The sequence below is a fragment of the Trichechus manatus genome, unplaced genomic scaffold (assembly GCF_000243295.1).
Source record: "Trichechus manatus latirostris isolate Lorelei unplaced genomic scaffold, TriManLat1.0 scaffold00007, whole genome shotgun sequence".
Lineage (NCBI taxonomy): Eukaryota > Metazoa > Chordata > Mammalia > Sirenia > Trichechidae > Trichechus > Trichechus manatus.
The window spans coordinates 6,447,172-6,464,058 of record NW_004443943.1 but is presented as its reverse complement, the minus strand read 5'-3'; the positions used below and the strand labels follow the sequence as shown (position 1 = coordinate 6,464,058).

Below are 16,887 nucleotides of genomic sequence, written 5' to 3'. Positions count from 1 at the left end.
CAAATAGTTTCTCATGAAACAGTAGTACACATATTGTTTTATGACATTGGTTAACAACCCCACAACATGTCAACCCTCTCCCGTCTCGGCCATTTTTTTTTTTTTTTTGGTGAAAATACACACAGCCAAAGATACACCATTTCAAAAATTTCTACATGCACAGTTCAGTGAAATCGACTGTGCTCTTCCAATTGTGCTGCTATTCTCAATTTAGATGAAGGTTTACAGAAAAAAATGTTTTCTCATTAAACAGTACACACATTGGTAATTTTGTAGTTACTTCATTTTAAGTTAAACAATATCTGGTTATCAACCAACTGAGATTTCAGAACATCTGTCTTAGTTATCTAGTGCTGCCATAACAGAAATACCACAAGTGGATGGGTTTAATGAAGAGAAGTTTATTTCCTCATAGTCAAAGTAGGCTAAAAGTCCAAATTCAGGGCATCAGCTCCAGGGGAAGGCTTTCTCTCTCTGTCAGCCTTCTCATCAGTGTTCCCCCGGACTAGGAGCTTCTCTGCCCAGGGACCCCGGTCCAAAGGACGCGCTCTGCTCTCGGCACTGCTTTCTTGATGGTATGAGGTCCCCTTGGTTGTAGTTTTTGTTTGTTTTATATCTTTACCTCATTAGCACATCTCAGAATTTTCTAAAATGTCATCCTTTTTATTTTCAAACTTAAGATCTGTGTATCTGTGGATAGGGGAGGGTATCTCTTGTGCCTTCTGTTAGTCATTCTGTCTGCACATATGCACCATAGTGTCAGTTACATTGTTTCCAAACAATATATCAGGGCATATTTTCAGATACATGGTTTGACAAAGAGATAGAACATTAGAAATCTACCGCCCACCGTCGTCCAGTGATTCAGACTCATAGCAACCCTATAGGACAGAGTAGAACTGCCCCATAGGGTTTCCAAAGCTGTAAGCTTTACGGAAGTCGACTGCTACATCTTTCTCCCGTGGAGCAGCTGGTGGGTTTAAACAACACTGACCTTTTTTGGTTAGCAGCTGAGTGCTTTACTACTGTGCCACTGTTGTCGCTAGGTGTGGTTGAGTTGGTTCCAACTCATAGCGACCCTATAGGACAGAGTAGAACTGCCCATAGGGTTTCCAAGGAGCAGCCGATGTATTTTTTTAATTGTTTTAGATTAAGGTTTACAGCTCAAGTTAATTTCTCATATAAAAATTTATACACATATTCTTATGTGACACTAGTTGCAATCCCTGTAATGTGACAGCACACTCCCCCTTTCCACCACGGGGTTCCCGTGTCCATCCAGCCAGCTCCTGTCCCTTTCTGCCTTCTCATCCTGCCTCCAGACGGGGTGGCTGATGGATTTGAACTGCCGACCTTTTGGTTAACAGTCAAGCTCTTAACCACTATGCCACCAGGGCTCCACTGTGTCACTAGGGCCCCAGTATTTGTGTATATGTATGATTTATTCACATTCATATTATCTCTATGCAGAATATATACATATTGCAAATTATTAAGTTTTTTTAACCACAATTAGAGACTGTCATTTTCTGATTAACTAGTTTTCTATTTAAAATAGGGCAAAGAAGTCCCATTTACACTAATGTTTAGAAAACTCAACACATTGAATATTTTCAGAAACAATCTCCCAAAAGGCCAAATTAAAAAACTGAAATAAGGCACAATCATTCTAAAATGGGGCCCTGACTTGGTAACTGCTTCTCCTCAATCTTTTAAGCTATTTAAATAATTGTATTCTGCTATTAGATAATTGAATGGTTGTTATCAATTCCATATTTATCTTAATATTTATGGAATGCTTACTATGTGCCAGAGATTGTGCTAGATACTTTTCATGTATCATTCCACTTGATCATCATGGAAAATATGAATGAAGGTAGTGAAGCCATATTAAAGAAACTGAAGTTTGGGGAGGAAGAAAGAAATGATCTGCCCAAAATCATGTGGCAATTGAGTAGTGGCACCCAGACTTGAATTTCAAAGCCTTACTTTTTTTTTTTTTTTTTAAATTGTTGTGCTTTAAGTGAAAGTACAATTCAAGTTAGTCTCTCATACAAAAAATTATACAAACGTCGTTATGCGACCCTAATTGCTCTCCCTATACTGTGACAGCACATTCCTCCTTTCCACCCTGATTTCCCGTTCCATTCAGCCAGCTCCTAACCCTCTCTGCCTTCTCATCTCACCCCCCGGACAGAAGTTGCCCATTTAGTCTCATGTATCTACTTAAGCTAAGAAGCACACTCTTCACGAGTATCATTTTATGTCCCACAGTCTAGTCCAATCTTTGTCTGAAGAGTTGGCCTCAGGAATTGTTTTAATTCTGGGGTGACAGAGAATCCGGGGGCCATGCTTTCTGGGGTTCCCCGAGACTCAGACCGTTAAGTCTGGTCTTTTTACTAGAATTTGAGTTCTTCAAAGCCTTACTTTTAACTAATCTAGCAAAGCCAAAGACTAAAATCCTCCTCTTATCTCTAAACTATACATGGACTAAAGAAGCAGGTGGTTCTGTTAGTAAATTCTCATTAGGAAGAGAAGCACAAAGAAAGTAGCAACAAAAACAAAAATAAAAGCACTAAATTATACAGGAAAAGAACTATGGACTTGGAAGGAGACCTGAGTTTGTACTTGGCTAAATTACTTATATCATTTATCACTTTCTTAGGAAAGCCTTTCCTAACCACCTGCCTTGTCTCTCTATTAGAGCACTTAACCCATTGCTATAATTACTGTATTGCAATGATTCTAGAGTGCACATCTTTTCACATGTTAACTTTTCTAAAAGTCTGGAGGTATCTTATCATCTATGTCTTAAAATTGTCAGCATTTTAAAAAAATTAGTAATGCATAAAATAAGGATGCCATTTATAGTTGATGACATCTTAGATTTGATGAAATGTAGTGTTGTTTACATGTGTTCCATTAAAATGTTTATATCATTCCCATGGTTTTAAATACCAGGTATATACAATGACTTTCAGATTTCTAGCCTAGTCCTCTCTTAAACTCCATACATGTCTGTTGAACTGAAATTTTCCTTGATATCAAAGGGATTACGAATTTAACATGACTACCCTCTAAATCAACTTGTCTTCTAATGTTCCCTATCCTCAGTAAATGTCGTCTACATTTGTACATTTGCTGAAGCTAAAAAGCGAGAAGTTTGACTGCTTGGGTTTGAATCCCACTTCCACGTTAACTAGTTGTATGAACATACAGTGAAGCAACCTTGTCACCTTTATTCTTCGTCTGTAAAATGGGAGCATAATCACACCTACCTCTGAAGATTTTGAGGAGGATTAAAACATCAAGTAAATGTTAGGTGCCACTAATCTTCATCATAGATGCCTGTGATCTTGCTTCTTCATTCTGCACATGTAATTCATCACCCAGTACTGTGGTCCTGTAAACCCGTCGCCATCAAGTCAATTCTGACTCATAGCAGCCGTATAGGACAGAGTAGAACTGCCCCATACAGTTTCCAACAAGCCCCTGGTGGATTCGAACTGCCGACCCTTTGGTTAGCAGCCGTAGCACTTAACCACTACGTCACTGTGGTAGGCCCTTCAAAATATACCAAATCCATCCACCTTTATCTTTTTGCCACTTCTCTAGTCCAGGCTCCCATTTCTCTTGCCTGTACTACCTATCTTGTAGCTTTTGTTTTTCTCCGTCTCTAGTTTATTTAATACTTTTACCAGTCAGAGTGATCTTTTAAATTAGGTCACTCCACTTCTTAAAACCTCTCTCAGCACACTTGGGGCTTTAAGAAGTGGCATATATCTGCCACTTAATATGGCATATATTGTTCTCTGTTGTCTGCCTGGCCTATGCCTACCTTTCCAAACTTATCTTATGCCAGTCTACCTCACAATGCTCCTGTCACTCATTTCCCCCAACTCCCCACTCATTTTAAAAATTTCATCTTAAATGTCACTTCCTCAGAGATATTCTTTGATCTTCCAAACTAAATTAGGTTCCTCAGTTATAGTCTTCTGTCCTGAATTTGTACCTTTCATATTTGTGGGTGATTACTTCCTTCCAAACTGAGGCTGAGAATGTTAAATAACTTCCCTGAGGTCATAGGGCTAGTTATAGGAGAACTGCAGTTCCAACCCAGGACTGGCCAACTCTAAAGCTTATGTCCTCTCCATGATCCCTTCTTTGCTGCCTTCAAGACAGAAAAGAGTATGTGAATCAGTGTTCTAGGTTTCAAAACATGGCCTGACCTCCTCCTTTCTTTGCTCCTGACCTTCAAGTTATACGTTAAATATTCATCTCTCTGTGAGCTTTTACTCTCTCTCATCAGATTATAAACCTATTGGAAATAGGGCCTCTTTCTTATGTATTTACATAAATTACCTTGCATACAGTAGATGCTCAGTAAATATCTTTGTTTTAGGGGTGTTAAAGAAAAACAAAATGTTAATCCATTTAATTTTTTCATTAGTTGGAGCTGTCTCGTTAATAAGGAATTTAACGCCTTATTGCATACTCTTTGACCAATCAATGACAGAATAAATTTTATGTTTTCATATTTTGAATAGAAATGTCTAAAATGAGTTTTAAAGTAAGTAGTTTGCATGTTAATGGCTTATTGTGGTTGTTTCCCTGGAAAAAGGAAGAATTAACCTTAAATATTTCTGCTTTGCTTCAGGAATTAAGTGATCTGCAACGTGATCCACCTGCTCACTGTTCAGCCGGACCTGTGGGAGATGACTGTAAGCTTTGCTCTATTGCTAGGATTTTGCTACCATTAATAATACAGGTTTGGACATTTGTTAATGACTCCAAAACTCCTTTGTTTGTTTCAGTGTTCCACTGGCAAGCAACTATTATGGGGCCCGTAAGTATGATTCATATGTATGAAATTAATCCCCTCAGCCATCATTCTTACCATTTCACCTGCAGTCAGAAGTTTGTGGCTAAGGTTGAATTTTCTTGTACTCTGAAGCCTCAGAAAGCAAAATATGATCAAGGATTCATGATGACTTTCTAGAGCATTGGTGGCAAATAACTTGCTGTGATTACTGTGATGTTTTCATTTGCCAAATCCTTGATCGTTAGACATAGTAATGGGTCACCTACAATTTGCAACCAAACTGCATGTTTACTTTATCTTTTTTTCTAAACACACACACACACACACGCACACACAAAGTCAGTTGTTGGGAACTAAGAATAATCATTCTCACACTGATAGTTTTAGTAGGTTATAAATAAGTCTAATTAATGCACCAATTCGCAGCGTTAAGTTTCATCACTGTTCCTGTTTCTGAGAGAGAACTGATAAAATATTGCAATGGGTCTGTCTTTGCCAACTCATGAGTTTGTTGCTTTTAATTTTGTTGCATTGCCCTAAAGTCAGAATTACCTGCTGTTTTATGACTGACTCCTCGTAATCCTTGTCATACTTTGTTAAGATTGTGTCTTTCTACACCTGAGAGGCAGTTATGACTTGAAACAGACTTTTCTTTCTATGAGCAAAAAAATCTGGTCACCTAAGAATGGGTAGTGACAGCTCAAATCTAATTTCTGGGTTAGAGTATGTCTTCGTTTCCTAGGGCTGCCATCACAGACTACCACAAAGGGTGTGGCTTTAAAGATCAGAATTTATTTTCTCACAGTTCAGAAGGTTAGATGTCTGAATTTAGGATGTAGATATAGGGGGAGGTACTACTTGGTCTATTTTATCATCTAGTAACTGCTAGCAATCCTTGGCATGCCTGGGCTTATAGATACATCTCTCTCCATTGTCTGTATTCCTTGTGTGTCTCTGTGTCTGTTCTGCTAGTTTTATAACCCAGAAGTGATTAGGTTTAGGACCCACCATACTCTGGTATGAATTCATTAACATAACAAAGGAAAACCCGTTTCCATACTGGGTCATATGTACAGGTATAGGCGTTAGGATTTCAGCACATATTTTGGGGGGACACAATTCAATCCATACCATAGTACACTAGTAACATGTTTCCGTGAACATCATTCTCACCTCCTTCCCCTGAAAGAGCTTTATCTAGTAAGCGATAGAGTTTTTAATTATATTGACATGTGTTAATCTTAAAAAAACAAAAAATAATGAATTTTCAGAGTAGGACTCCTAAGTGTCTCAAATTACTAAATTACACTGTTTAGTTTTTTTTAGAGTAAAATGCAATATATTTATTTAAATAACAGCTCAATAAGAATCTAGTTATTTATGTTTGTTTTTCATTGCTTAGTAAGAACCTTAAAAATGCTATCATTTAAAGGTCCACCCTTATCATTTGAATTGTAGCCTTTCAAAAATATTTCTTAGTCAGTTACATGTAGCAAACGATTACAATTATATTGCTTATATCCCCTTATTTTAATAACAAACATGCCACTCTATAGTACTCTATAGTATCATTTGAATATCAAAGCCGCCCTTAACTGTCATTTCAATTTGCCTACCTTTTCCACATTCCTTGTAATTTTTGATGAACTAGAATTAAATAATACATATAGTAAGAATAATTTTACATCATGGTCGTCTAGTATGTATGTGCAGAAACTTGAAGAAATAATAATAGTCTTGCTGTTATTACCAAAATGTTAATATAACACGATATATTTAGTTGACTATGAAGGAATTAACATAGAATTTTCGATGTGTTTTCCTACCTTTTTTTTTCTTTTTTTTTTTTGCTTGTACTATTATAAATATTTTCTAACTGCCATAATGAAACATGGCCAAATTTAAATTCCCTTTGCAAAGTTGATTCCAAATTTGATAGTTCCCATGGAGAAATTTATTTAGTTTTGTTTTGGCTATTTTTGCTCTTCATTGAATCTGGATGTAAATTAGCTTTAGTATTTTGAATGAAGCACCAAGAAAACAGAATTTGGAATGAGAAAAGATGTTGAGTCATTAATTAACTATAGGATATTTTCCATATTACTTTATCAACTGTTACTAAATGAACATTTGAGGCTTGAATTGTGTAATAATGTCACTTTGCCTTTTGTTTTCATAACTTGGTCTCTTCAGTTCATTTCTATCCTTGCCTATTAAATGACCATCAGAACTTAGTTTTATAAATAAGGAGGTAAATACTAGCCCTAATGCTTTTTTTTATGCTGAAACTACAGCAGAAAATTATTCTTTTCTCACAGCAGTCTTGTGTGTGTTCTGATCTTAAAAACTTTGTACTCATATAAACAGATTTCTTTGAACAAGTCACACCACTGTGTGTGTCCTATTTTTGTTTTATTTTAAACTCTATGATGTCAGCCTGATTGGTTGGAAAATCCTCCTTAACACCTGCAGAGAGAGGGAAACCTGTTTTCAAGGTAAATGATTTGAACTTCTGGCAAAAAGAAGGCATTTTTTTTCAAATGGATAATCTTTGGGGAAAAGTAATTTTAAGCTACTAAGTAAATACAGTAATCTACCACTAATGCAAATGTTTTGTAATTTCAGCCTGATAGCGCATATCAAGGTGGAGTCTTCTTTCTCACTGTACACTTTCCGACAGACTACCCTTTTAAACCACCAAAGGTATTTTTATTTTTATGATTGACGTGACTCCTAGCTCAGGGATTTGACTGTCCATCTGGAGATGCTTTCATGATTTTAAAGTCCATGAGATAAACGTAAAATAGGCTTTCCCAGGCAGTGGTAGTTCAGCCGTAGAATTCTCGTCTTCCATGCAGGAGACCCAGGTTCCATTCCTGGCCAACGCACCTGAAGCGCAGCCACCATCAGTGTGTCTTTCAGCAGAGCTTTCACACTAAGACAGACTAGGAAGAAAGGCCTGGCAATCTACTTCGAAAAATCAGCCAGTGAAAACCCTATGATCACAATTGTCCAGTCCCGTCGTGCACAGGGTCGCCATGAGTTGGGAGTCTACTTGACGGCAGCTAACAACAACAATTTAAAGTGACAATAAAATAGGCTTTCTTACTCAAATATTGTATTATGACTGTAAAACAAAAGGCAGTGTTCCATTATGCTATAGATTTTGTTCCTTTCCTTACTTTCCCTCCTTATTAGATATATGTAGTTTGGGAAGTTTTTATGGTCAAAAATCAGACTTTTCCTTTCAAGGGATCATCTTTCCAAAGTTGACCCTTTCTTTCTCAGTTTTTTAATATTCAGCAAACATTTACTGAGCACCTACCATGTTCTATTACATTGGGGAATATAAAAGCAAATATGACATAGTCCTTTTATTTGGTGTGGTGAGGGAGATTAAAAATATTCTTACTGAGTCACAGGGCAACGTGTGTACTCACTGTTTAATGAGAAACTATTTTGTTCTGTAAACCTTCATCTAAAGTGAGAATAGCAGACAACTGGCAGAACGTAATCAATGTCACTGAACTGTGCATGTAGAAATTTTTTAAATGGTGTATCTTTGGCTAGGTATATTTTCACCAAAAAAAAGGTCCTCCAAGGTCGAGAAGGGAGAGTGTTGACATGTCATGGGGTAGTTAACCAATGTCATAAAACAATATGTTTACTGACTGTTTATTGAGAAACTATTTGTTCTGTAAACCTTCACCTAAAGTACAATTTAAAAAAATTAAAAAAGAAAAGAAAAAAAATATTCTTACTGAATTTAATTAAAGAAGAAACAAACGAATGATGGGGATATCAAGAAGGGAGAAATTTTTTAAACAGTTCTGTCAGTCAGGCAATAATTCTTTTAGATTTTTAAATACCTAATTAACATTATTTGTATGAAATGATATGATACAACTCTTTTGGAAGATTAGGCTTCTTGGTAGATTTCTTGGATAGGTAACAATTTGCTGAGGCTTCTCAACTTTCCCCTGAAAAACAGTAAGCATGCTATTTTTAGATCCAAGTGTCACTTCCAGTTCTCGCTGATAATCATTTTAAGAAAAGGATTACTTTCAGACATGATGAAAGCCAGGGTTAATTACTTCAGATGCTACTCAGCCAGTCACACCAGCTATTAGAGACTACTCATTACACTCTCCAAAATACTTCTCAATTCCTGGGTAGGGGCTGAGGGAAACTGACTTATTTGCTTTCACATTACAGAGGAGATGCTCATTCAGTTTGGGTTGAACACATTTCTCCTCTAAGATCATATAAAGTTGAGAACACTTTTTCCCAGAGCAAATTAGTTTGGTTTTGTTCATAGTGCATGGGTTGTCATATTTTTTTGTTTGTTTTATGTACAGATTGCTTTCACAACAAAAATTTACCATCCAAACATAAACAGTAATGGAAGTATTTGTCTTGATATCCTGAGGTCACAGTGGTCACCAGCTCTGACTGTATCAAAAGGTAATTTTATTTATCAGATTTATAAGAGCTTATAATAGTAAGACAGAAAAAATGCAGCAGAAGTATCTGGGGACCAAAGTTTTAAAAAAAAAAATCTGTGTTTTTCTCTTGTTTTGATTTTCTTTGCTTTCGTGGTTACTATGTTACTCTTTGTCTCTTAGCAGTTATTTTGGGGGAGTTGATTGGCAAATCTAAATAATAATATTAGAAGAAATTTAAAATGTTAATGCTAGAAATTTGGGAATAAGCCTGTTGACATTTTACCCCTTTAGTTTGGGCTTTATCTTTTAAAAAAGAGAGAGAATAAAAGACAGGAGTAAAAATACAATTTCAGGACCAGTTGTCCATTCATTAAATGGAACTGTTGACATAATCAGTAAGGCTTTACACTTGATTTACTTTACCAAGAAGAAAAACAAGATTTGGCCAATAAAATAAATGATTTAAAATGAAAGACATATTTCACACTTCAGTATAATGCCAGAACATGTAGCATGTTAGCCTAAACTTTGAATAAACAATAGCATCACTATAATGACTGGCATAGTCCATGCTGATTTTCACCTTTCACCAATATACAGCATTTGTCCTTTGCTTAGTTAACAGATGTGTGTATAGGCCATCTGAAGCCATTTTTGTTTCATTAGCCAAAACTATTTGCTATGCTAGAACTCTTAATTTGTGTCTTATTTCTCTAACAGAAGAGAACCTGACATTTGGAAAATATTGTTTGGTTTAGGAGCATCTGCCCCTGAAGTAACTTGGTGGTTATCCCTTTCTATAGAATTCGAGAAGATTATTTTCCTTGAAGGATAAATGGGATGAATCCATGATCCTTTCTTAATTTTTTATAAATACAACCTAAAGAGTAACATGTTTTTAAAAGTGGTGAGGTCTATAGGAGCAGGGTCCAACTCCATAATTATTTTAAATATTAGATTAGCAATAGCCTTGTTGGTCAATGATTTATGAATGGCAGTATTTCTGACCTAAAACATTTATCTAAAATATTCATGTAAATTCTAGGTCCTTTTTTAAATCTTTCACATAGTGTAACTCTTGTGCACTAGCTATAAAAAAAGTGTCTGTGTCAACGAGTTATTCAAATTAATATACTCTTTCCTGGAATCGTGTCATGAAAGGCAAGCCATTTGGCATAATCAGCTAAGTACTTATAAAAGAAATGGCAGACTGCCAGATACTGAGTAGCACTTATCTCCTGACACTGGTAGCTTTTTATAGAGAATAATTAGTACTGTTGGATTCTGGAAACTTTTTCCTTTAAGAATTCAGACACACCTCAGTTTCCTTATCTGTAAAATGGGGATTTTAATGTATTACCACCTCAGGTCACTGTAGGGTCACTATGAGTTGGAATCGACAACAATGGGTTTGGTTTGGTTTTTAGGGTCACTGTGTGTGTGGCATATAGGAAGTACATAAGCAAATGTTAACTTTTATTATCGATTTCCTTATCTTAAAACATTTGGTCTGTGTATAATGGTGAAATCAGGGCAAATGGCTCCTGGAGGCAGGAGTAGAAGACAAGGAACTTCACTCTTGCTTGTTTTATAATGCTAGCTCATACTTCATTTGTTTGTACATATTTCACTTTTCTATATTTCCAATGTCTTATTCTGCTATCTATCATGAACATAGTCAGTCTGGAAGCATTCTGGAGATGTAAGCAAAAGGCTATCCCAGAAAACCTACCTTGCTGGTTTAATATTATAAGGCTTGAAGTTTCAGGATAAAAGGGAAGATAAGGAAGATGAATGAAAATTTATTTTTTCATTAGCCATTAGCATACCTTTCCCTTCTCACTTAAGAATCAACTCTGTATATCCAACTTGGGACTTGAAAGGGTAGGAAAACATAAAAGAACATGGTGGAGGAGAGTGGCGATGGGAAGTTGTTCTCAAGATTTCCACATATGCCCTCAGAAGTAGTGGCACACAATTAAAGCAGCCAAATGAGGAATCAGAGTTCTTGTTCCCTCCTGTTTCAGGTACTTAGATCTATTTATTTAAATTATAGTTATTTGCATTAGTATTTTGACCTAATGTAACAAGAAATGACTTTTTAATTTATATTTATATAAGTTATGTAATTAAATTTTTAAATGCATGTGATACCAGTAAGGTACGTGGAAAAACAAAGATTCTTTGAACAAATTTTATAAGTCTTTATTCTTTGCAGACAATCTGTAGCACTAAACCAAAGTAAAACAGCAAAGGAACATGATCTCCAAAGCGGTTTTAACTATAAATTGTAATTTGATTGCTTTACCGTCAATGGATTAGATCATAGATTCTCTGCATTAAATTAGAACAAAAAATAGTTTTGGCATTAAAATACAAAAGTGCCTCTAAAAAACGTCTAAAATTAGGATGCCACTCTGAAAAGTTTTTGCTGATATACCATTTGGGGCATGTGTGCATTACCTAATCATATTTTTCTAGAGAACTCTTGCGTTTAAAGGTTGCTAATAGCTATTTTAGGTCCCTACATGAAGCAGTTAAAGAGCTCTGCTGCTTAACTGAAAGGTCGGCAGTTCGAACCCACCAGCCGCTCTGCTGGAGAAAGATGTAGCAGTCTGGTTCTGTAAATATTTACAGCCTTGGAAACCCTATGGGGCAGTTCTCCTGTGTCTTACAGGGTTGCAATGAGTTGGAATCGACTCAGCGGCAGTGGTTTAGGTGGTGCAAACATTTGTGCTGTACTGCTAACCTAAAGGTAGGCAGTTGGAACCCACCTAGCGGTAATATGGAAGAAAAGGCCTGGAAGTATGCTTCTGTTAAGATTACATCCAAGAAAACTCTACGGAGCAGTCTACTGTGTAACACGTGGGGTTGCTGTGAGTCGGAATCGACTCCACGGCAACTAACAAGAACAACAGCTATTTTGGAGGTTCACATTTTTTAAAATAAGTTCGAATAGAATTTAAAACTTCAAGAGGTGTAATTTTACATTATATAAATGTTACGGTAATTTTATAATTTTAAAAATATTTGCTGCCAACCAAAATCAGTATAAAATTTTAGTTAATGCGGTCATTTTGTGTTTTCTTTGTAAGTTCAGTACAGGTTTCCCCTGCTATCCAAAAGTAGAACGTTCCTATGAAACCTTTCCTAAGCCGAAATAGCATAAAGCATAAGAAGCAATTACCATTAATTTATATGGGAAAAATTTTTGAGTGTTCCTAGACCCAAAAAATAACCTACCAAATCATTAAACCTAAAATAACACTAACATATAGTAAAAGCAGGAATGATACGGTAAATAGACAGCCTATATAAAGTAGAAATAATGTATGTACAGTGTAGTTTCACTTACCAAAATTGGGAAGACAGCGAGCACGCTGGAAGGCTGGGAGGTGGTGGTGGTGATGACGGTAGCCCTGGTAGCCTAGCTGGCAGTGGCACAGGGTGGGCTGGGTTCAGACCCCACAGAAGAGTGGGATTTATATTAACTGCGCATGCCAAGGGATGAGTCCTACAGTTAGAGAGCTGCACAGGGGACAAGTAGAGGATAGGATCTCGCGATGCATGGTGTGTTTATACAACACCAGGCATTTGATTGTTCACAGACACAGTTCAAAGCTATGGCGGCTTAATGCAGAGTGTGGTTCCGGAGGAAGGAGCTTGGTGACACCACTCTCGCTGTTTGGGGTGCGTGCTGCCTCTTTAATGGCTCGCTGCAAAACAAACTCTGAACGCTGTATCTGCTTTTCGCCTGTTTTTGTAAAAGTGAAAATCCTCTTTGGATTTCTTCTGATTAGCAAAAACAGGTACAAATGTAGGTAGGTCTTTTATAAAAGCGAAGTAGTGTAACATGAGCTTTCAAAAAATGGGATACCTATATTTATATTCAGTGAAATTGTTTTAACATGTGTATAAAGTAAAAAGACGATTATCTAATGTGATATTCTCTTTTAAATCTAGTTTTATTATCCATATGTTCTCTACTTTGTGATCCTAATCCAGATGACCCTTTAGTACCAGATATTGCCCAAATCTATAAATCAGACAAAGAAAAGTAAGTGTTTACTTACATTAGTTGCTATTGGAGTGTATTTCTATGGAGTTTGTCAAAACATAAGAATATTATCAGTACATTTTATTATGCTTATATTTAGTTTACCTTTTTTCTATGGTGTCTTTTTAAACTCTTAATATTTTTACAAAAAACCTCATTTCCTATTTACTGTATAATCCTTTAATATTTAATAGTAACTGTTCTTTGGAAACCTTGGTGGTATAGTGGTTAAGAGTTCAGCTGCTAACCAAAAGGTCGCCAGTTCAAATACACTAGCCGCTCCTTGGAAACCCTATGGGGCAGTTCTACTCTGTCCTATAGGGTCGCTATAAGTCAGAATCAACTCGATGGCAATGGGTTTGGTTTGGTTTGGTTAACTGTTTTTTGCACACTACTGCATGTTTTTTAATGGGGAACAACTATATATAATTGTAGATGGTAAATTAAAAATGAAAGAATTTAATAATTGGAAAGTATTATATATGGTGTTCCTAATCTTCTCCCAGGAAAAGAAGTTATCTCTAAGCCTCTTGTCCCACAAACTGGCCTAATTTTCAAGGTGTCTCATCTTGCTAATACCATAGTTCATTTGCAATTTGCAGATAATGCGCGTTCAGAGTTGGCTTTCATGGATTTCTATTAGAATTGGATTCTCCATTTTGTTGTTTATATTTCAGGTCGGTTTTCATATAGGTTGTAGAGTGATCCGTAAAAACCCATGATTTTTTAAAAGTCCACTTGTTTTCTATTTTATTTATGCATGAGCCTAGGTCTCACTGACCCAATAATTTGTATATACAGGATTACTGCAGTTGAGCATAAGAAAGTAGAGTGTACAGTTTTATATAGAGAGATGCTTCTGAAAGATTAAATTTGTATGTTTTTACTGTTTTCCTTTTGTATGCCTACAGATACAACAGACATGCAAGAGAATGGACTCAGAAATATGCAATGTAAATTCAAAAAAATTTTTCACATATACCAGAGTACTGTAAAATCTAGGTTTTTTTCAATATTAGCAGTAAATTGAGCACTGTTTACTGTTTCAGTGTACCACGAAACCCTTTGATTTTTACCCATTTTAAATGTGCTTCTGAAGCAAGACAAAACAAACTTCCAAAAATACCCATAAGACTGTGATGAGAGCATTTATCATTTTGTATGCATTGAGAAAGACATTTATTATGGTTTTTAAGATACTTGGACATCTGCGTCTTCAGCTTACAAGATCTACAGTGCAGCTGAAAAGCAACCAAATTATTTTTTGCTGAAACTAGATGTTTTTACATGAGAAATACTGTACGTGTTGTTTAAGATGTCATCAGTTTTATAAATCTGTCTTCAGATTTCATTCTGTTAGCTCACTTTATAATTTGTATTTTTTTACTGTATAGACGAAATATATTCTATTTACCATGTGCGTCAACTCATTACATTTTTCCTGTGAACAGTATTGAAGAAGCCCAGCAACTGATAATTAAATGAATTAACTGTTTGTCTCCCTTATCTTAGGATATTCTGTAGATTGATCGAAGATTTCTTAAACATGAAATGATCTTTACACTGTAATTCTCAGTATACTGATTATGGAGAAACACTTGTTTTGATTTTGTTATACTTGACTTAACTTTATTGCAATGTGAATTAATTGCACTGCTAAGTAGGAAGATGTGTAACTATTATTTGTTGCTATTCACATTTGAATTTTTTTCTGTATAGGCAATATTATATTGACACCTTTTACAGATCTTACTGTAGCTTTTTCCATATAAATAAAATGCTTTTTCTACTATTTGTCTTGATTACTTATGAGGAAAAAAAAATTATAAGGATCAAAACTGTATTAAAATTTTGCATGAAATTTAATTCTAATTTGTGAGAATGGAGCCTGTTGTATTTGGCATTAATCACCATTAATTGTGTAAATTTTATTATTTTAAGTTAGTGTCTCTTTACTAAATTGTCACTCTATAAGACAATATACATTGGTCTCTTGTTATAGTGGAGAATTTAGAGTAAATTCAGGTTAGTCATGGATCACATCTAAGATGGATTTACTATAGTAATAAAATGAATGTAAGGCAGTGTCACACACACTGAAGAAAAGTCTTTATCGGCCTAAAGAATAGCTAGATTAATTAAAATGCCCCTCTAGATGTAACTGACATATTTGTTAAAATTTTGAAAGCTAGAATTTCTAAAATAGAATTCCAGTGCCATCATAATTTGAATGAGAACATTCATTTTTTACTATAGAAGTCACAAAGAAAATGCTAAAGTGATGTGTCTGTTTTTTTAAATTGTCAGCCAAGTGATTTAAGTAAACAAGTTGTCATTACAACTTTTAAAGAAAGCAAGAAATTTCTAATGTTTTAACATGGAAAAAATTACATCTCTTTAATCTTTAGCGTGCTTATCAAATTTGAATGAACGTCATTTTAAGGACAGTTGTAGCGCTTCTGCTTATTGGAGTGGTTGTATAACTGTGCAAGAATCTGTGATAGGTGGAGTCATTAACAAAACATTTAAATCTCTTGAGTATTTTACCATGGTTCATTATTGTTAAAGCACAAATTAACCTATTGTTAAAATATGCCATGTGTTTTTATTAATGAATATAAAATAATTTAAATGGATTGTGAAATGGAGGTTTAAGAAAATGTAGACTTAAAAAAGTAATATAAGAGATGTCTTAAAACAGCCATATCATGAAAAATATTACTAGGTATATTATTATAAGCTACATTTACCCTGAATTTGAACACTAAACATCATTAGCTTTACATATTTAGTATATTTTAATAATGAGGAATTTTGTTCCTTGAGTATCTTTCACTTTTAAACTTTCATTTGTATGGCATTTATTTTTTAAAGTGTCCTTTTTTTTAAATTAAAATCTTTGAAATTTGCCTACCATTGTTTGCCTTTGCTTACATTTGAATTGTACAGTCTATTGAGAAGTGAGCACAAGTTCTCATTAGCTAAAAATATTAAAGAGCTCAGTGGTGGTATAATGATCAGTCAGATCACCATTTTGGGTATATTGTTTTTGCTTAATTCTAACAAAAAGAATATCAGTTACCTTTTAAAACTAAATTCAAGACCAGGGGCCTTCCTCATAGATTAAGCATGAGTTTAAGGATCTCCTTGGAGTGAGAGAGGAGCCCTAGTGGCACAGTGGCTAAAGCGCTCAGATGCTAACCAGAAGGTTGGTGGTTAGAACCAACTAGCTGCTCCTTGGGAGAAAGATGTGGCAGTCTGCTTCTGTAAAGATTTACAGCCTTGGAAACCATATGGGGCAGTCCTGTAGGGTTGCTATGAGTTGGAATTGACTTGACAGCAGTGAGTTCGGTGTTGGGTTGGAGTGAGGGAAATAGGTAACCTTTTGGGAATTTAGGATCCCCACCTCTTGAAGTCCTGGATGCTTTCACGCATAGTTGAAAACCATATTTAACACGGATTTTGGATATTTGTAACTGCCACGTACAAAAAAATCAGTGATACAGGTTGTGAGGGCAATTTTTCTCCCACCCCCCCATCCCTCCTACACTATCTCACTAGCA

The 16,887-nt window shown here is 35.5% G+C and overlaps 1 protein-coding gene across 3 annotated transcripts in view; it reads left to right on the top strand.

The window, feature by feature from the left end:
* Positions 1-16,587, top strand: part of UBE2D1 (ubiquitin conjugating enzyme E2 D1) — a 42,019-nt gene extending 25,432 nt beyond the window's left edge. The window contains exons 2-7 of one of the 3 annotated variants that reach the window (XM_023739419.1): positions 4,658-4,721; positions 4,815-4,846; positions 7,448-7,525; positions 9,181-9,286; positions 13,273-13,324; positions 14,236-16,587. In XM_023739419.1, the coding sequence (XP_023595187.1) occupies positions 4,658-4,721; positions 4,815-4,846; positions 7,448-7,525; positions 9,181-9,286; positions 13,273-13,324; positions 14,236-14,281 (378 nt within the window). In that variant the 3' untranslated portion in view covers positions 14,282-16,587. Of the gene's footprint in view, positions 1-4,657; positions 4,722-4,814; positions 4,847-7,447; positions 7,526-9,180; positions 9,287-13,230; positions 13,325-14,235 lie in introns of all 3 variants that reach the window. The other 2 variants (XM_004369875.2, XM_023739417.1) reach the window with 2 other exon arrangements.
* Positions 16,588-16,887: the final 300 nt, after the last annotated feature.